Source organism: Sinohyriopsis cumingii, chromosome 18, assembly GCF_028554795.1.
Source record: "Sinohyriopsis cumingii isolate HCF-2022 chromosome 18, ASM2855479v2, whole genome shotgun sequence".
NCBI lineage: Eukaryota > Metazoa > Mollusca > Bivalvia > Unionida > Unionidae > Sinohyriopsis > Sinohyriopsis cumingii.
Window position 1 is genome coordinate 53,896,780 of NC_142978.1, and position 21,696 is coordinate 53,918,475.

Sequence of the window (21,696 nt, forward strand, 5' to 3'; positions counted from 1 at the left end):
CTTAGTGTAACAATGTAACGAGTTACATGCAGTTCCAAGTAGGCTGTTGTTTGCAAACATATTAGCCAGTGCTAGGCAGTGTGGCTTTCTAAATATGAACCCAAATACGGCTACGACCGAAAGATGTTTGCAAATATCAAACCGTCATCAAGAAATGATATGGATATTATTTTACAATCTTATCGGCATGTGCGAATATTCAAAGATCCATTTTATGGCGACTTCATAATGTTCGTAAACCATGAAATCATGGTGCAGCTGCGTAACTCTGAATTGCAAAGCAAAAACTTCAAGAACAAGGATGCCATGTCCACTGATTAGCACGGATGGAACGCAAGAACCACTGGACAGAAACAAATGACACGTGATGCATAATTATTTTTAATACAGTACAAATGATGATTACTGTACATAGGAGTCACTCGCAAAGTAAAGCTAATGCGAAGCATTTTAAAATTAATCAGGAGCTGACTTTATTTGACACGTGAATAACTTGTGTGTAGCCAACCATGTTTTTGCGGGTTAACAGCTGTTTGTAAACCAGTCTAAAGCATGAAAATCTATGGGTCAGTACTTGCATCAAGGGATGTACACGATAATCTAAGACAATGTCCAATAATCGTATGAAAAACGTGTAGGCAATACTTAGGTGGGGTGGGATGGAGGTTGTGAGAGGAGGACGGGACGTTATCGTGCACTGCAGGACTAATAAACACCAAATAGTCACTGAAATTTAATTTTGCTTTTTATTTTCGGGGTTGGGGGATTTTGCACTAAAATCAAGTCGTATTTGATATCATTAAAAATCTAAGTTGTCGGTTGGTCGCACTCACTATATGAAAGATAATTTTAATTTTGAAAGTCACGTCGAAAGTTTAAGCATGAGAATAAATTTGTCTCTTTGAAATAGTATGTTCCTCTTTTCCGTTGCAACCGACAAATACATATCGATCGCTCTTTTGTATGCATTTCGTCATCTTTCATTCAATTAAGTCATAGTTGATATCACGTAAAACTAAATAAATATCCCGATGATTATACAAGGTTTAGAAAGCCAATTTTAAGAACCATATCCAAGGCTTAAGACAATATTTGGGATCGAAGTATAAGCAAAATCATCAGTTCGTTGATAATAATGAAATATTTCACGCAGATCCGTTGAACTGTGCCAGAATATATCCTCCACAATCTTCATCAACTGTTTTACATTACTGTGGAAATGTTAACACAATTATTTTTTTGGTACAAAAACCCATTACTTGTCTCTCTTAAAACAACCTCGGCTAGCGTGGGTACGTGGGAAAGCCTGCCAGTAGCTTCTCGTGGGTCGGTGGTTCTTCCCTGGGTTTTCCAGGGTTCTTCCTCCACCAGTTATACTGGCCGCCATGTATAGCCTATCTTGTGCTGAAAATGGCGTTAAACCTTAGAACAACAACAACAACTCTTAAAACAACCGGGTAAAGTGTCGTCACATGTTTGCTACTGTACATACTATTTCCATTAGATTCATTCTCTGACTTGGTCGCCACCGCGGAAGCACACACGGAACTTTACCCGACATTGTCTATGTCGACATTCTCATTTGCACATGAAATAGGGTACGCATAGACTGTACAAAGACAATGGGAGAACTGCCGATCTCTGCGCATTAAATTTCTCTGCAATAACTGTAAAACTCCAATAGCCTCTAGCCATGCAACAGTGTGATATACATGCATACAAGGTGCTTTTGTTTCGTCCATTTCTTCAACGGCTATCTGAATTTTCGCGACCTGAACGAATACATAGTGATGACTCGGTACACTGTACTTCAAAGAAACGTGTGAATATAGTTTGAAGGAAATACAAGAAAATCTATTATAAATCTCTTACCACTTGGAAATAATAAATAAGAAGTTTATCTAGCTACACCGATACTATTGCGGGACACAGTTTTAATGTCACTGTGATCGGAACAACTCAGCTCACTAGATGCAGAGTGCATGCTCAGGAATTCGCATTCAGAAAAGAAAGCAGAAAGGACGTTGGTTGTTTAACACCCTCGGAGATGACTCATTTAATATCTACGTCACTCTAATAAAGTTATGGACTGTGTAATGGGTGCACTTTTCTTTCATTACAATATATATTTCCGTGTGCGACTGTTCAGTTTGTCAAAAATTGAAATCCACCTAATCCGACAGAGATAAGGCCACACAGTGCTGACATTCAGTGGCCACAATAACGTTAATACAGTTATCAAAATGCAAGCAAGATAGGGTGCTTATAAAAATACATTATATGCTTTGCTAAAAATTTCTCTTTCAGGCTGTGAGAAGGGAATAATTAAAAACCATCTTTAACTACATGTGTCCTCTTTAACAAATGATAGCGTGATCCCAGCAAATGCTAACGTGATCATAGCGAATGCTAACGTGATTATAGCAAATGCTAACGTGATCCTAGCAAATGCTAACGGGATCACAGCAAATAGAAGCATCATCCTAGCAAAAGCTAACGTGGTCCTAGCAAATGCTAACGTGACCATAGCAACTTCTAACGTGATCATAGCAAATGCCAATGTGATTCTAGCAAAAATCAAGGTGATCATAGCAAAATGCTAACGCGATCATAGCAAATAGTAGCATCATCCTAGAAAATGCTACTGTGATCCTAGCAAAGCCTAACGTGATCATAGCAAATGGTAACGTGATCCTAGCAAATACCAACGTGATCCTAGCAGATGCTAACGTGATCATGGCAAATAGTAACATCATCCTAGAAAATGCTACCGTGATCCTAGCAATACTAACATGATCATAGCAAATAGTAGCATCAGCCTAGCAAATGCTAACGTGATCCTAGCAAATATTAACGTCATCTAGCAAATACTAAAGTCATCTAGCAAATACTAACGTGATCCTAGCAAATTCTAACGTGATCCTAGCAAATATTAACGTCATCTAGCAAATACTAACGTGATCCTAGCAAATACTATTGTCATCCAGAATAGTTAGACTTCCAACAAACTTTACTGGCTGCTTCATATGAAAAAGTTAGGATTGCATAAGAAAGAAATAATCTTATCACCAAGTTTCAAAGTTAATCATCAATCATTATTTGCATAGAACGAACCTTCCTTTATGGCTTTCGTAAACTTCAAATGTTTAACATTTTAGAGTCTTTTATTCAAACTGAGATTAGATTTAAGTATGCAGGCCAAATACAACAATCTCTTGATGACCTCAGTAATGTTAATACTTAAAAATCAGAATTATGTTCTATCCTGAGACTAGACTTTATCAATGTCAGCCAACAAACCCGTTAATGGTAACTAACGTCATTTTATTTAACATATAGCCCAATATTTTTCAGTTTCTACAACAATAATTACATTCATTCAAGTCTGTTACTGACATATATTAAAGTGCGGGTGTAAACGGAACTGTTATATCCCCACAAAAGTGTGTAATGCCTGCGAACATTTTTGTTCTTGTTTAGAAGTGGATGTAGTTTGTTCGTTTCTCTGTAACCAGTGATGCGCTCTCATAGCCTGAACATAGTCATTTGCGTTCACGTGTCAAATCTGCTTATACAAACAAGCACTTGATACCACTGGTTTTAAAAACATTTTTTTTTTCTTCTTTTATCAGGCAGTTCAGCCAAGAGGTTATGCGTCCGACTGCCTTCCCTGCATCTTAACTGCTCACCATGTGGCGTTCTTGCTTCTTTCGACAACATGTGGATCTACCTCGGCTATTTCTGATAGAATAAATTATGCCTCGAATATATGTCGGCGCTGTAATTTACAGAAACATCATACATTTTGTTCGCCAAAAATACCTCCGCGATAAAAGAAATCTTAATCGTCTCATACTTTTTAAGTTACTTTTCTGCGATTGGATAGACTGTAGGATTGTCCGAAATGTTATGCATGAAAACATAGTTCGTGTTTTGTAAATCGGTCAATCCTTGTCTCGTAAAAAGCCAGAGTGGTAGATATGGGAACCTTTGAAATACACTCGAAGTATGATCCGTAGGACTGACCTCGAGGTTGCGAATGTTTCGAAACTCTACTGTCACCACTAGTTGATATCTGAAATTTTCTGGCAGAAATCCCTGCTCTTGTTCTTACTTCGTTCTTCACAGGATTCGCAAAAATAACGGAACATATACAAATTTCATTCCTTGAATCATTAACACAAGAACTGTAGTTGTTTTTTTTTTTTTGCCACCAACATTCTACTATTAAATCACTGAAATCAGCAATAAAATCAACTCTTTGACATCAGACAATCTGTATATGTACATGGAGAACATCCGTCGTCACTTCCTGTACATTCTTTGGAAATAAACCATCAACAAAATTGCATACATTAGCAAAATTTCAGATGTTGCTGCGAGAAAAAAAAACTATGCCACGAGAGTATGTTGGCATTGTAATTTAGAAAAAAATATGCATTTTGTTTCCAGGAAATTTCTTCCAAAAAAATCCCAAGTTAATCCATTATGTCTATCCCGACCTCCACTATTTCTACTCGTGGAATGATTTTTGGACTCACCGAGACGTTAGGGAGAGAAATAACGTTTGATGCATTCGCATCTTCTGTGTTACTCATATTTGGTAAATAACTGAGGTGGTCGGAATGGCAAATATCTTCTTGCATTCGAAGCATGATCCATCCGCAGGCTTGATCTTGAACTTGCGAATTCACTGGCATCTCTGCTACATGCACGCTTTCTAGTTGCAGTCAAATAGAGCGAAAACCATTCAAGAATGTGTTTAGGACGGAGTCTGTCATGTTGATAATAATTTTGAGCTAATCTCGAAATGTTCCATGAATGTCAGCATCAACGCTTAAAGATAATATTATTACACAGAAACGGCTCCTTTAGATCATTCTCCATGTTAGTTACATCCTAAGGCTTTAAAAATAACCAATCAAAATTCAGAATTATGAAATAGCTCCTTCTTGTACATGTACATCGGCTGTAATGACTGTCTTTATCGTTCGTGTTTGTCTGTTGATGCACGTCCTACTGAACACAAAGATAATAGTTAGTACAATGAAACAAAGTACGCTCTGACCTAGCAATAGGTACAAATACCACATGGGTGTATATGTTTCCATTAGATACCCAAAATACAATGGGTTCAACATCTGACCACTTGCCGCTGCAATGAAAAACAAGGACGTGATTTTTCCAGTGACTGGGAGAAGACTTTCATCCGCCCAAGTGAACATAGTTGGAAATATTATCGACAAGGCTAATCCACATAAGATGCTGAATATCCAGATAAGAATATCTGTAAAGAAAAGTCCCCCAAGAACCATCCCGATCAGCGATATCACAACCGCTGTGTAGAACAGAAAGAGAAGGGTGACTGGTTGAAGAAGGTACACGATGAAGATACCCAGGAATCGACCCACACTAAATGCAGCCCAGTATACTGATGTCAGGACGGATCCTTGTGACTTGCTCCACCCTAGGTACATCACGCAGAAGGTCATCAGATACGACGAGAACGTCTCCTCCACGGCGTTATACAGATGAAACATCACCATGAGCATTATAACTATTACTACCTTGACCGTCAGGGACAAAGAGACCGACCTTCTGTCTTCTTTGTCCTCGTTGGAAGTCTTGCTTGACTTTGAATCGGATCGGTATTTGAGATAGATTAAAAAGAAAGGAACAGAGAAGGCGATACCCAGTGTCATGCTTATTATGTAAGAGTAATGCACCCTGGTATCTGCCCAGATTTCGATGAGGTGTTGAGAAATATTTACAGAATACGAGTGTCCTTGGTCACGATCTAGTGTCTCATTAAGACCTCTCAGATTCACAGTTGTGTTGGCGTCCGCTGTTGTGTTAAAATCCTCAAAAGGAATTGTGATTTTAGGGGCCAAGAAAGGTTCAGTAATGAATGGAGCGATGATGGCTCCTGCGGCATACGTAAAATTTAATGCCTGCATGTAATGTCTTCCTTCGGGACCCCAAGTAGATACTACCTGTGTATTACCTCCTAAAAAGTGAGAGAAAGAAATCTAAAAATTTTAATGAGTAATCTCTCTCTCTCTCTCTCTCTCTCTCTCTCATGTACCGATTTGAATTCATCATCAGAATATTTGGGTAAAGGAAATGTTCGTTGGTTTTGGAATTAAACCGAATCAGTATCAGAGTGTAGTAGTGGATTTTATTTATAATGTACAGTTGTTCCTATTAACGCCATAAAAAGTATTAATAGTTATAACATCATGTAGCTCTTGTAAGTGCAATATATAGATTTACAGCCAGATATACACAACCATGCCATGGCAGGACGACAAGTTACTTTTCTCTGCTCATAGGCGAAATTGCCATATTTTATAAACGGAGTGTATTGCTAAAATATATGGAGAAAGTAATTGTTATTGGCTTTTAAATTCTGTAATCTGAAATTTCTATATATTCAAGTAATTACGTCAAAACATTGTTTGTAAATTTCACTGGATTGGTTTCCGAATGTCTGGAAATTTTCACTTTGCAAAAGATTCAAATTACCACCGCAGTTCCGCCAGCGCCCTGAATATTCGGGGAGTAAGACCTTTTAGAATGAACATACTACAACCTTTTACAACGCCAATAAGTTTTTTTTTAAGCACAGCTAAAAATCCCAGATAAGTAGGTTGCAACTGACCCTTGATAAGCTCAACTGGCATTTGTAATTTTTGTGTCAGTATATGAATAAGTCATCTTAAAAGGTTATTTATAAACAATTTGAAATAAATCTAAAAAGTACTGTACAAATACATATTTTAGGTGAACCATGCTGTCATCACAAAATCCACTTACACTGCAGATTTATCTAAAAGCTGTATTTTAAAAAAATAATTACACGAAAGACATATGCGGTATACAGACAGGTCAAAATCTCTTTATACCTCTGAAAGTTCTCTAGAGTGCGTGTGTTTGGGGATAGGGAGGTGAAGATAAAATGATGTTCACGAATAAATGAAGCATGTATATTTACCAGTGTCAAATGCTCCTAGAAAACACCCGGCAAGGAACCGCACGGCCATCATCAAGTAAAGTGAAGAGCACCATGGAATGGATCCGCTGACTATAGCACCCCCAAGCAGTGCGCAAAAGAGGTAAATAACTTTGTTGTAGCGGTCGTACAATATTCCACCAATCAGGGCGCCGAATAGATAGCCACCTGTGCCAGCTGTTAGTAGCCATGACGATGTAGCTAAATCCTCGCCGATGATTAGTCGGAGATCTAGGAAGGCGGGGCCAGTCTGTCCAACCAGCAAACCCTGTGTCAATATAAAACATGTATTTTTCATTGATGGCCAAAAGTAAATATATCCTCCGGGAAAAGTTTTCCTTTTTATTATTGGACTCTAAACATACAGGTAGAGAAAGGTAAAGAGATTTATTACACTAAGACAATATGATCGAATTAATCTTGCCTTAAAAAATGTTCAACATCGCATTTGAATTTGTTTCTTAAAACAATGATACTATATGTTTGCATTCTTGTTAAGTTTTAATTGCATCGTAATTCCGTCACTAAGCAAACTATATTTTCTTGTGTATTAAATAATATTTATCCATGAAAAGGTATGAATATATAATGGTATAAATGTAGGCTATCTCAAACTACTGTGTAAAGATTTAATATACCAGTAAAGCAAATGAAACGCAGATCCAAACTGTGGTTATAAATTTATTTCTGTAAGCTGTCTCTGATTTTATCCGTGCCCAAACTCCTTTTCGCTGTAATATAGAATGTTTGCCGTCTACTGCAATTTGTCCTGGCCCTTTCGTCTTGCCATCTAGGAAAGCCTGGCTTTCATCCAACTCTGGGACCGTTTTCGCATCGTTTATACATGACACATCCATCATTGCTGTATTGGCACTGCCTAGTAGATGCAAAACTTAAAATGAAGTTGTATTCTTGTGTTGCTTTGTATTGTATGCGTCTTTATATTTTAGTCTTTATTCAGACTTTTATTAAGTTTATAATGTAATTTTAGATAGCAGACGAGATTAGTACATTAGTAACTGAAAAGAGCTAGAAAGTATCTCGTTCTCGCTGTACAATTTTCTTTACCAAATAAGCAGCCAATCTCGTTTTCGCTGTACATCTTCCATTACCAAGTCAACAGCCAATCTCGTTTTCGCTGTACATCTTCCATTACCAAGTCAACAGCCAATCTCGTTTTCGCTGTACAACTTTCATTACCAAGTAAGCAGCCAATCTCGTTTTCGCTGTACATCTTCCATTACCAAGTTAACAGCCAATCTCGTTTTCGCTGTACATCTTCCATTACCAAGTTAACAGCCAATCTCGTTCTCGCTGTACAACTTTCATTACCAAGTAAGCAGCCAATCTCGTTTTCGCTGTACATCTTCCATTACCAAGTTAACAGCCAATCTCGTTTTCGCTGTACATCTTCCATTACCAAATTAACATCCAATCTCGTTTTCGCTATACATCTTCCATTACCAAGTAAACAGCAAATTTCGTTATCGCTCTAAAACAAGCATCACCAAGTAAACAGCCAATCTAGTTCTCGCCGTTAAACGTGCATTACCAAGTTAACAGACAATCTCGTCCTTACTGTATCACTTTCATTCCCAAGTTAACAGCCAATCTCGTTTTCGCTGTACATCTTCCATTACCAAGTAAACAGCCAATATCGTTATCGCTCTATAAACCTGCATCACCAAGTAAACAGCCAATCTCGTTCTCGCTGTTAAACGTGCATTACCAAGTTAACTGACAATCTCGTTCTCGCTGTACAGCTTCCATTACCAAGTAAACAGCCAATTTCGTTATAGTTCTACACCATGCATCACCAATTTAACAGACAATATCGTTATTGTGCGTTACCAAGTTAACAGACAATCTATTTCTTGTTGTACAACTTCCATTACGAAGTACATTTAATCAAAGTAACCTGACAAATAAGGGATGGTTAAAGCAAAACTCGGATTTCCTTACAGAACCAGCGCAATCATCAAACAATCGCACATTATTGAGACTTAGTACAACGCGTGCAGTCAGGTAGCAACCACCGTTGGCATAGTGGATTAGAGATCTGGATAAGACTAGTAAAATGAATGTTGGGGTTTACACTAAAACAAGGAAATCCCATGTCAAATTATTTGTCTCTCAGCAACTCTCTGCCGAGCGGAAAGACAAATAATGTATCCCGTGACTGAGACTTCCATGCCCCGGTGCAAACCTCAATGCATATTGTTTTTCTCATCCAATTTATCCTTCAAGTTTCCAATACAATTTAGCGTAGTCAACACATAAAATATTCATCAGGTACTGTTATTTCCTCACAAATTTCTATAATTCATTCGGTCTTATAATGTCTTATGAAAATCTAAATAATCATCTCAGTAGAATCCAACTTCATTCTGCCTCTTGTACCCCCTCAAAAAAAAAATTCTTCACAGTTATAATCGGTACATGTTGTAAGAATTGCATCATAAGGTCTCGAACCGCGTGCATTAGTCTTAAGAACACATCGCAATAATAAAAATATGCAATGAGAATTGTAGCGCACCTGTCGATCCGAAGAGCAAATGTTATATGCGTGAGAAAATAACAAGATAAAAGCATCGGAGAGTACTAATGTATTATCCTTCTTAATCCCATGGGACAAATGAAGATAGTAATAAATAATATTTTTTTCCTAAGAATAGCTTTTAATAGTCATCGATTTAAATTTGGAAACGTTCGGTGGTATCGAATGTTCCGTTTCTGAATACACACCTCTGTTGAAGAGTGTAATGTATAACTATTGATTATGTGTTGTATTATTCGTGGATGATTAGAGTTGTGCGTCGCTATCGTATATAACTCTTATTTTCATTGAAAGAGGTGAAACTGTTTGTGACATACTGGTGTTTTAATTTATATTTATTGTCAAATTTGCCCGTGTGTGAAAAAGACTTCGAGCCATTTACGCAATTCATATCGAAGTGAGGAGCTTTCGACTTCATCGATGCACCGGAAATTGATAGTTTCTGTCCTGAACAATATATATGATATTACTATTACATGTGCATGGATCTGCTGCAGGAAAATCGTGTGGAATAACGTATGAACAGATAAATTATCACCTCTGATTGGTAAGTGCAGGGTTTATCATTTCTGATTGCATGTTCATGTTTGATTCAGTCAGGGCAAAACGATCGAGGGTGTTTGGCAAATAGCGGCTAGCAAGTCTGACACGTCTGGTTGTTACCAAGTTTGCATTGTTCCTGGACTATTGTTTGTGACTGGTTTCTGACATAAAATATTTTAAAGTATCGGTATGCACTTTATTTAAGCTCCTTTATTTATAACAGATGGCAAAAAGTGTTGCTTTCTTTATAGAATTAGTATTTAGCATTCTGATACCAGCAAAGACCCAACATGGTTGAGACAGCAGAACGGAGAAAAGTTACGTAAGGTTAGCAAATCAGCTAGATGTTCCTATTTCACGGATGAGAAAACGTAGCTCTGAGGAGAGTCATTGTAGATCCCATCCTGATTAACAGATTTTGTTTTCATATTGTTTAAAATGTATGTTCTAAGGTCAACAACAACAACATCATCAGCAGCAGCATTAGTATCAACAACATTAATGATCAGTAAAAACAAGATTATCAACAACAACAAAATGCAACAACACTAATTGGTTCGTAGAGGATATTATCGATGCATGTAACACAAGAGTCCCAAATGGTTCAGATGTTGTTTAGACTGCGAACATCTTCCCAATAGCCATCAGAGAACAGGTGCCAACCAAATAATCTGAATCAGTGAGTTAATTACTGTTCAAATTGATTCAATGACGGTGATTGCATATATATTGTAAACTATTGTTCAAGGTTTTCTAATTATTGCATTTTCATCCGTGTTTGAAGTTACATCAAGGTTTTCGAATTACTATCTTCATCCAGGTGTGAAGTTGCATCAAGGTTTTTGAATTATTGTATCTTCATTCAGGTTTGAAGGTACATCAAAGTTTTCGAGTTATTATATCTTCATGTTTGACGGAAAATCAAGATTTTCGAAATATTGTATCTTCATCCATGTTCACGTTCAAAGATACATCGAAGTTATTTATTCAGTATTGAAAAGGCTTATTCTAGAATGAGTTCTTTCAAAATTGGTCAAATTTATTATGTGGAACGTGGCTTTCAGAAAAAGTACTTAAATGTTTATCTCTTAAAATTTGAAGTTATTGCGTTCATATCTGTAGGCGAATTGGCACATTTGATATAAATAAATTAAATGGTCTTTGGTCACATTCAGTTCATTTTTTAAACTTCGTTTAGAAAATGTCGTTTAAAAATGTATACATCTTTGTAACAGCGGCCATATCTGACGGGAGATCGGTATCGTTTGTACCAGTTTTAATGACCGCAATACCAGAATGGCCGTATTAACATTATGAGCGTAATACCAAAATGACCGTAATGCCAGAATGACCGTAATAACAGAATATTTTCTGTTAAATGTGTTCAAGTTAGTCTGAACTGAGTTTGAGAAGCCATCTACAGATTTATTCTTCTTTTCGTAACGGTTGACATGTTATTTATGCAAATATGAAGTCTTTCCCGCCAGAATGCCTTCTATTAAATTTAGCACAATTATGCTGGGTGTACGTTTCTTAAAAAAATAAAATGATGTTTAAGTTTTGTCTGTATTCAGTAAGGCGGCCCTATCTGATGGCGGATCATCATCCTTTGTGTATATTTAAAAGCCAGTATGGTAGGATGTCTTCTACCAAATATGCTCAAATTCTTTTGAGTGGCTTTTATAGAAGATGTCGTTTAAATGTTTTATTTTTTGTAATGGCGACCATATTTTATGGCATTAATACAAACTAAACGCACTTAATGCAGATTGATTGTATTGAAATTTTGCAATCTCTTGCTAAGCGGTTTGTAAAAAAAGATTTAAAGATATTGCATTTTTAAAAGCAACAGTAACATGATGGATCGACATCAATTGTATAGATTTAAGAAGAACTTAAAATCTACCAACACGCAGATGACTGCAGTTTTTAAAAAATATAACAGATGTGTTTTTGTTCTTCATATAGACACTTAGAACTTTTTTATAGACTTGGGAATGCGTCATTTTCCATACCTAGTCACAATAAAACTACAATACTCCTCATTGGAAACTGGATGGGAAACCATCCAGGTGTTACTTCTAAACCTCATAGAAGTAACGTTAAAGCCTTGAGAATAATATAAAGCAAAATGTAATACAAATTAACTACAAACTAATTTTGTAAAAATTAAACAATCAGATGGAAATTTTGGTCATATTCACCGCTTAACCAAAACTGAAAGAGTACAAGTCGCTAAGTCATCTATATCCAGATGTAGTATATAACCAAAATAATAAATTGGTGAAATTCTGTTGAGTACTTGTGGCTCATTCATTAAACCAGTTTTTATAATTATTTCATTTTATTCTAGTAACGGCAAGTATATTTGATGGTGGATAGAACTAACTGATAGCAACGTATTAGCCCTTTATGCTAAGATCGTATCTACCAACTTTCTGGAAATTTATCCGGTGGATTTTGAGAAGTTCAAATAGCAAACATGGAATGGACGCGATACGGTCACGGATCAATATATTCAGTTAGGATGAGACAACGAGTGCTTTCCCGTACCCTGCTCTTTGATCGAGCAAACGACTCTCAGTCGGTTCCGGGATTACGCACCCTCTAGTTGAGCCAACCCATTAACGTTCTCAGCCCATAATGTTTTACCCAAATCGGCTAATAACGAACTAGTTAACGTGCTCAACCCATTATATATTATGCCTTTTGATCCACATTGTCAGAATAGTAATGGGATGTAATGACCTTTCGTCAAAGGTCGTTTCGTTGTTTCTTTGTACGTTTCTTTCAAAGGTCATTTATTTTGCAATAGAAATTTAGTGGAAAAAATATAATCCCATATTAATTAATATACTTCAGAATCAACATTTTGAAACTGTCCTTGTCCTAACAGTAGTTAAGTGGGATACCCTACGTACAATGGGAATTAGCATTACAGGGACCCCTGGGACACCCTACGTACAATGGAAATTTAACATGGCGAAAAATCGTGGGACACTCTACGTACAAGGGGAATTTAACATGGCGAAAAATCGTGGGTCACTCTACGTACAAGGGGAATTTAACATGGGGGAATAGAGTTTGGGTTTGTTTAGGGACAAGGGGAATTGAACATGGGATTTTTTTTAATTTTTTTTTTTAAATTTTTTAAATTTAAATTTAAATTTAGGCAATTGAAAGGCTATCTCTTTTCGAGAAATATGGCTGGCCCTGAAAAGGGCCTTTGGGTTTTTTCTTCTTTTAACTTCTTAACTTTTTCCACCATCCTCTTATTTTGTCCATCATTCCTTTCTTTTTCTTCTTTTCTGTTTCCGGCATCCAGTCCGGGTGGCCTATGGCCCGGAACTTCTCTTGGATTTTCATCCAGTTTGTGTTCAGTTTTTCTAGTTCTTCCTTTTTTTCTATTTTCTTCTTCTTTTCTTTCCTTTGACCACTTTTCTTTGATCTTCTTGACCTCTTCGGTCAGCACATTCCTCATTAGTTCTTCAGCTTTCTTAAGTTTTTCTAACCCCCACTTCGCGAAACACCAATCTGTCCATTCTGCAATGTCTTCTAGAAAGCACCTTGCACTCGTCACATGCTCTATTGCTTCTTTTAACTTACCCACTTTCACATACGGTAGGTTAATTAAACCTCTGATTCTCTTCTCCTCGTCCTCTATCATTTCTTTTACAATATTTACTGATAAGTGTAGGCTGGTTACTTGTCTTGAGACGAAGTCTTTTGTCACTGCATACCTCCATTCCTGTTCAACCCTTTCTGCTACACTCAATCCATCTACCATCCAATACCAACTTCCCATAAGATCGTTGTATAAAGCTGAAGCTGCTGGCATCTTCTTGTTTGCTTATTCCGTAGAATGGGCTCCAATGACCAACACTGTTAGTTTTATAGTGAAAGCGCGTACGTGATGGAAAACATCCCCTAAAAAACATAAAATTGATCTTACCTAGATCATGACCAAACAACGCGCGGACGTGAAGGAAAACATCCCCCTACTTTCTCATTTCATATAATAAAAACCCAAACTATACTCTCCACATACGCTAAGAAACAATAAACAAAATCCATAATCTACTATCCACACAATCGTACGTGAGCGCTTACAAAACCCTAACTATACTCTTCACCTACGCTAAGAAACAATAAAGAAACCCATAATCTAATATTCACACAATCGTACGTGAGCGGGTACAAACACAAACACACAAACACATACCCTCACACTATCTTAAAAAAGAGTTAGTGTTTATATTCACACTACTCTACCTACACATTGGCAAATTGATGGTTATTTCTTTTCTAGAGTATTGGGTAGCCCTGAAAAGGGCTGTTTTTTGTTTGGAACTTCATGGACACCTGGTTAATGGTGGCACCTTCCAGGCCTGGCGCCGCATACACATCTTATCCCCCAGTTACTTTTTACCTTTTGGGGAGAGAGAGCAGAGGCAGGATATGTCGCTTCAGAATCCCAATTTTCGCTCTCTGGGATTCTGAAATTTCTTCTTCTTCTCTCCTTTTCCTCCTCCTCCTCTTCTTTGTATCTTCTCTCCTCCTCTTTGTATCTTCTTTCCTCTTCTTTATATCTTCTCTCCTCCTCTTCTTTGTTTCTTCTTTCCTCCTCCTCTCTTATCCTTCCCTCCTCCACAATGGCTTCCGCGGCCAGTTCATTTAATATGCGCCTGGCATATTCCAGATGCACATGAAGTTCCAACAGTTTCTCCAGTCTCGTGTTCATTTTTGGTGTTGATCAATCAACAAGGGTAGCTAGACTGCCGAACGAGTTTCAATTTATAGTGAAAGCGCGGACGTGAACGAAAACATCCCCTAAAAACATAAAATTTATCTTACCTAGATCATGACCATAAAACAACGCGCCGACCTAAAAGAAACACTCACTCACTTTTTTATGCTACCAATCACTATTTTAAAATTTTTTATAAATCACTTCAATAGACCATCCACATACGCAAAGCAATCCAATCTAACTCCAAATATACACCTCAAACACCAAAAAAGACATCATTTTAATCTACTATCCATACCAACTTACTTAACCACTTACAAACACAAACACACAAACACATACCCTCACATTTTTTTAAAAAAGAGTTCGTGTTTATTTTCACACTACTCTACCTACACAAATTGGCAAATCGATTGTTATTTCTTTTCTAGAGTATTAGGTAGCCCTGAAAAGGGCTGTTTTTTTGTTTGCTATGGCATTCTTTTTAGTTTCTAAGAATGCGATGTCCTCTGAGGATAGACTTTCTGGCGATAGGTCTGCTTCTTCGGAAAGAGAAGAAGAACTCTTTGGTGTCGATACGACAATCGACAAAGCCTCTGTAAGCTTCAGGTTGCTGCTGCTGCTCTTGTTGTTGTTGTTGCTGCTGTCTCTGAAGTCTGTACTTCTCTGTCCATTCTTCTTTTTCCCTGTTCATTTCTTCTCTGAAGAGCTCTTCTATCAGGTCTTCAGTGATTTTTAACATTCTCACATTCTCTATTTCTTCTGGCTTCGGTATCAGACTGTGTCTGACCCTATGCAAATTCACGTAGGCTTCGTTGAGTTTAGCTAGTTTGGAGCACATCTTCTTAGGAGGATAAGTCGACAATGGATGGTTAGACTGGAAACAACCCGGTTCTTAAAGTCAAAGCGCGGACGTGAAGGAAAACATCCCCCACACGGTTTTTGAGTCGCAACGTTTAGTGAGTGTCATGAGAGGGATAGTAAGAAATGAAAGAGCATCAATCCAACATTCTTATAGCCAAACAAAAGACAAAGGCATTTTTTTCAAAACACAACATTTTTTATTCAAAAATCACTTAACACTAAACAACAACTCTAACATTTTTAACAATAATCCAACATCATAACATCAAACAATTTTTTTCAAAACACAACATTTTTTCCACAGTCTCATCACATTCCATCTTTAAAGTTTCTCCACTAGGTAAAGAGGGATAACAGTCTTCCATGGTTTCTAGTAATCTAGGATGACTTCTCTCAAACTGTTGATTTCTATGGTATTATCGAATTCTGCATACAGGATGACGTTCACCGTTTCATCAGGGTCTCGGTCTTTAAACTGAATTTCCACACGAATCTGGCCGGATTTTATAGGGTGGAAATGTCCCTCGTCGCTGCCTTGGTCTGGAGTGAAATCGAAAGCCCACAAAGCGTAGCCTCCTGCATAATCCTCGTACGTAATACCGTGACTGGTATTGGTTCCTAACTGTCCGGTGGCTTCGTACAGGGACAAGTACGATCTCAAGTAATTCTTCTTGGTAAAGTCAGGTTCGAAAGGTCGGGTACACAAGGTCTTGCCATCGCGACTGACTTCGATTTTGGACACGCAAAAGTGTTGAAAGTAGAAAGGATTTTTTTCAGCAGCTCCGTTGAAGGCTGTATTCTCGACGATACCAACGATCAAACGTTTGGGTAACTGTCCTTGGAACAGATGATCTTCGATCATGGATCGCTGTCCCTTGGGAATTGTGAAGGTTTTCACTTCCACGCGTCGTATGGGATACTTGGCGGTCGTTCTGCTCAACGTCTGACTGATGTCGTTTCCCACTTTAGGTAACACTTCCACACGGCGTACGTAGAGTCTGGCTTCTAGGATTTTGGTTTTGTAACCGTCACTATCAGCCATCAAATGGAAAGCGGCACTGCTACGATTCAGTCTCAGGCGGACATCCACCCCGTTCAGCAAATACTTTTCTTGCAACCACATGTTCAAATGCAAACAATCCATCAGTTCTAAACTTGTGTCGGCTCCCGTGATTCTCTTTCTTCGTTCTAGAAATCCATCATTGTTGTCTTTCTTTTCATCAGTTTCCAATATTTCAAACTTGGTAGGTTCGTCAGCTTCCCATACCACACAGGCATTGAGATGAGTGTTCTTGGCATCTATTCCGTACGTCAAGAGATTTTCCAGGTAGGCACGATAAGGGTAAGTATCCATGCTGCTACTGACCAGTTTGTTATTCAAGTACAAGTCCACTCCACTGAACAAGGAATGCATGAAATTGTTGACGGGAGCTACTGCTTCATCGTCTATAGCACCTCCAGTCTTATCTAGAATTTTGACTTTCAGGTACAAGTAACTGCTATTCAGATCGATGTAATCTTCGGGCTGTCCTTTGATTTCAAACTCGATGGGAGCGGAATCGGTCAGTGAGGAGACGGGGTGAAATTCCACCCACTGGCATTCTTGCATGGTCATCATGGTGGGGGGCATGGCAAACAGATCCAGTTCCGTCTTGGAACAAGCGCAAGATTCTCGGTGCATCATTTTTTTGTCTCTTTTCTCAATAATCGAAAACGTCTAAGTCTCGAACGGTTCTTCTTTTCTTGGCCTTTCTAGCTTGAAGTCTGGTGAAAGGGTGTTTTCTTCGTCGTCTCTTTCAGTCTTGTCCTTGCTGAATGCCTGACTCGGTAGCGTGCAGGGCATTTATAGGTGTTTCTCGTTGGCCTAAAATGTCTTTGCCCGTTTGCAGCAAGACATTTTTGCCTGCCCTCATGAAGGCTTCTTTAGGGTTTTGTTTGTCGATGATGACATTTTGGAGAAATTCTTTGCCTTGCGTCAGTGCCGCATCTTTCAAGGCGTGCACTCCGCGTGTCACCATCAGTTTCAACACCGGGGCCACCGAACGAAAGGCCGATTTTAACATGTCTCCTAAGCCGTGTCCTCACTGTCGAGCAACCCCTCGGTACACTGGATACATGACTTACGAGTCGTGAGAGAACCGTTTTCGAAAATGGAGTTTCACCGTGACTTTTCCTTTGGTGAATGGAATATTTTGTCCCAGATCTCCTTTTATAGCAATGTTGACCGTGTCCAAATACGACTTGCTGACAGGCAAATAGTGAGGATGGACAAATTCGCGGTGGACGTGGTAAGTGTTTCCACCTTCCTCGTCAGCATCTGCGGCAGAATCCACTTTGAAAGGAATGACACGCAGTAACGGTACGGAGGTGTGTCCCACCACGTTGTACTCCACCACATCGGAATACACAAACATCAAATTCAGTCCTTGGTTCAGTTCTACCGGGGCACGAAATAACTTGCTAAAAGACTCGTTGTCGTAAACGATGGGTAATTCGTTTTTCTTGAGCATTGTCTTTCTCATGTCCATGTCTCCGCCCAACATGTCAAACAATTCAGGACAAAATAAAATGGACACGATTTTACTTCGTTCAAATTTCATCAAGAAGCGACGAGCTGCTTTGTGGTACTCCATGGTGACACTTTTGTTGACATGCTCCAAAGCTTTCAGAAACACGACATTAAACCTGGAGGTTATGGTGCTGACCAAATGTTGACCACTAAAATAATAGCCTGGGGGAATGAACAAGTGATAGGTGGTGTACTTTTGTGTACGGGTTTTCTTGTCATATTTGACATTGCTATCCATCCACTGTTGCATTTGCTCGTCATGAACTTCCACATCAAAAAAATTTTGATTGGGAAGGACATTGAGGACTTGGGTCGGGTGAATCATTTCTACTAAAGCCACTTCCCAATGGCCTTCGTGATCTAACTGGATGGCTTGAGGTAATTTGGCCGTGTAACAGCACAACGTGTTCTTGGGAAACACCTCCATGGAACTGTCACTGGGTAAAGTTAAGTAAAATTGGTTTTGGTGACTCATAATTCCAGAGTTCTGTGGCTGTCCGAGGGGTTACTGGACGTCAGAGGCGTGTCTCCGCCCAAAATGGGGTTCTGGTTGTGATTGAAGTGGTGACTGGCACTGGCACTGGACACAAGGTTCCCGGGGTTCTCGTTCGAGGTGAATTTCAGGGAGGGATTAGGAAGCAGGTAACCGATGCAACTGCTCAATAAAATGGTCCACAATTGTTTGTCTCCTTGTTGCAAACTCAAATTGGCGATGGCTGCCCCGATGACACAATACACCACGAAGATTTGGCAGAAAAAGACGATTTGCGTTTTAGGCACACGTTCTCCACACCACACCCACAAGGGTTGTTTTTGTAAATCTTGCACAGAAGAACTAGGTGAAGGAGGAGTGGTCGACGTAGCTGCGTCTGCTGTGTGAAAGGGCATGATGGTCACTTCTTTTTATAGTCGATGACTTGCGAAGCGTCGATCCAAGAATCGAAACTGGGTGGATATCCTTTCCAACGTACTTTGACTTCTTTGACACGTCGTTTGCCCACTTTACGGGTTCTGCGTTCGAGAATGCTTTCGATGTCGTACACGTCGTCTTCTTTTTTGGTCACACGTTGTAACTCGGGCAAATAAAACGTTCCTTTGAGCACTTCTCCGTTCATGTCTTCCAATTTATAGACGGCAGGATGACGGCCATGCACTCGTCCAGTGACGCGAAACAATTCGGTCGTCCAGTTAGGTAAGTAACCTTTGTCGAAAGTGCGTTTGGTTTTGCCAATGCGCACCCAATCTCCTACGGCCAACATTCCACTTTTCTCGGGGACAGCCCTCGTCGGGGACGTACCAAACAGACGCTCAAACACCAACACTTCGTTGTCGGGAGTCACGTCTTGCGGGGCACGTCCGATGCTTCGATGGTAAGATTGGTTGTATGCTTGCACCAGGTGCGGTAAGATGTCGATGTACTTCAGAGTGTGGTGATGCGTAAAATATTTCCACATGCGTTCTTTCAAAGTGCGTTGAAAACGTTCCACGATGCTGGCTTTGGTTTCGGGATTCTCGGTGGTAAAAAAATGAATGTCACGTTTCTTTAATTCTTTTTGGAAAGCTTGGTTCAGAAATTCGGTGCCTTTGTCCGTTTGCCATCGAAGAGGGTGACGACCGCTTTGTTTCAACACCCGTTGCAGGGCTCGCACTAACTCGCTGCTCGATTTGGAAGTCAAGGGCACGACCCAGGCAAATTTGGAAAAGACGTCGATGACACAAAACAAATATTTGTAGCCACGATTGTAGCTGGCCAAATGAGAGACATCGGCTAAATCGGCTTGCCATTGATGATCGATGCCTTCCACTCGGGTGCGACTTCTGGCAAACTTGCGTCGAATGGGTTTGTGTAAAGTGTAGGTAGCTTGTTCTTGTAACCATCGTTGCACTTGAGGTAAACGGAGACTTTTCAGTCGCGTTTTGGCAGCACGATACAATTTTTGAACTCCTGCGTAACCTGCAGGATGGGAGGGATCGTAGTAAATGCTGGCTAAGACTTTTTCCATTTTTTTGTGTTGGTTGGTGTGTTAATAAGACACCCACTCTTAGAGGATGCTACTCTTTTTCTCTTGGGGTATTTTCTTGTATTGCAATGCTTTGCGTGTGCGACCAGCAATAGGTGTCGAAGAGGAGAAGGATGTCTGAGCGGGGGATATCGGTTCTTCTTTCACTTCTGTCTTCACTTCTGTCTTCACTTTCTTTTTCTCTTGTGAGGAAGAAGGGGTGGCCATCATCTTTTTAATCCATCCAATTCTGGAGGTAAGTGGTGTTGTTAACTTGCGTACTTTTTCTGGTGGAGGTTGAAACCCTTCCTCTTCTTCTCCTTTTTCTGTCTTGGTCACGGGTACTGGTGGTACTGGTACTGGTACTGGTGATGGTGCTGGACTTTTCATCAAGGTCTTAAAATCTTTCAGAGTGGGTAGAGCTGTTTCGTCTAAAGCTTTCTGGTGAAAGAGTTGCAGTCGTTGCAAGAGTTGACCGTACTTTTGCGATTTTTCTGTTTCGGACAAATCTTGGCGATCCATCAAGGACTGCAATTCGTGTTGTAACTGGGACATCTCGCTCAAATGAGGATTGGGAGGTAAATGCGGAGTGTGTTGTTCTTGCCACCGATGGTATTCCATCCATCGTTTGTAAGGTACTAAAGCTAGTTTTCGTCCTTCCATGGGGTTGTCAGGGGTCGATTCTGAGATCTTGGAACTTCCGAGGCCCTTTTATCTTGCTCCCACCAGTCCTCCCAACATGGTTCCCAAGACTCCTTTCAGTATGGGGCCTAACAAGAGAGGTAAAATACCTCCACGTTGCACTAACATCTTCTTTTTTTGACGAATGGGAATTTTCTTTTGAACCATTTGGCGAAGAACGTGACGATGTTTGCCTAAGCATTGTTTCTGGTGTTTGGACAAAGGGATCGTGCCTTTCAAAACGTTCAAACAACATTCGCACACGGTATCGATGACCTCTTTGGAGGCTGTTTGAATGAGTTTTTTTCGTAGGGGTGGAGAAGCTTTGGACAGGACAGATAACATGTCCCCATGTTTGGCTAAACGTGGTGGCAGTCCTTTCCTTTTCTTTCCTTGGGGTTTTCTGGAGGGTGACATCTTTGAGTCTTCAGGAGCACCAAAAAAACACTGATACCCGACTTGGTCACAGGCCTTTTTTATACTGGAACGCGTCGCCACTGATTGTCTTTACGTCGTATTAGTTTGAGGACAGGCATGACACGTCGTGCAGGGGTACGTAACCGACTAAATCGAGCCAGTTCTTGCTTGGACAAATCGAGAAAACTTTGTAACATGCCCGATCTTTCTTGAACTTTGATTTTGGGAGAAGGTACTTTGTGAGCAGCAGCCACTGCCACTAAATTGGAAGGTCCTGCCACCGGGGAAGTTCTTTTGGGGGTC

General features: G+C 39.5%; 2 protein-coding genes across 2 annotated transcripts in view; one reads left to right on the plus strand and one right to left on the minus strand.

Annotated features, from left to right (window-relative positions):
- Positions 1-4,144, plus strand: part of LOC149776663 (transmembrane protein 106B-like) — a 58,441-nt gene extending 54,297 nt beyond the window's left edge. Inside the window, exon 7 of the transcript XR_016416088.1 lies at positions 3,633-4,144. The gene's annotated coding sequence lies outside the window, so the exon portion shown is untranslated. The remainder of the gene's footprint in view (positions 1-3,632) is intronic.
- The window catches only part of LOC149776664 (sodium-dependent glucose transporter 1B-like), a 32,263-nt gene continuing 10,935 nt past the window's right edge, over positions 369-21,696 (minus strand). The window contains exons 2-4 of the mRNA XM_089941203.1: positions 7,651-7,889; positions 6,995-7,280; positions 369-6,007 (exon numbers count right to left, since the gene is read on the minus strand). Coding sequence (XP_089797329.1) covers positions 4,935-6,007; positions 6,995-7,280; positions 7,651-7,889 — 1,598 coding nt within the window. The 3' untranslated portion in view covers positions 369-4,934. The remainder of the gene's footprint in view (positions 6,008-6,994; positions 7,281-7,650; positions 7,890-21,696) is intronic.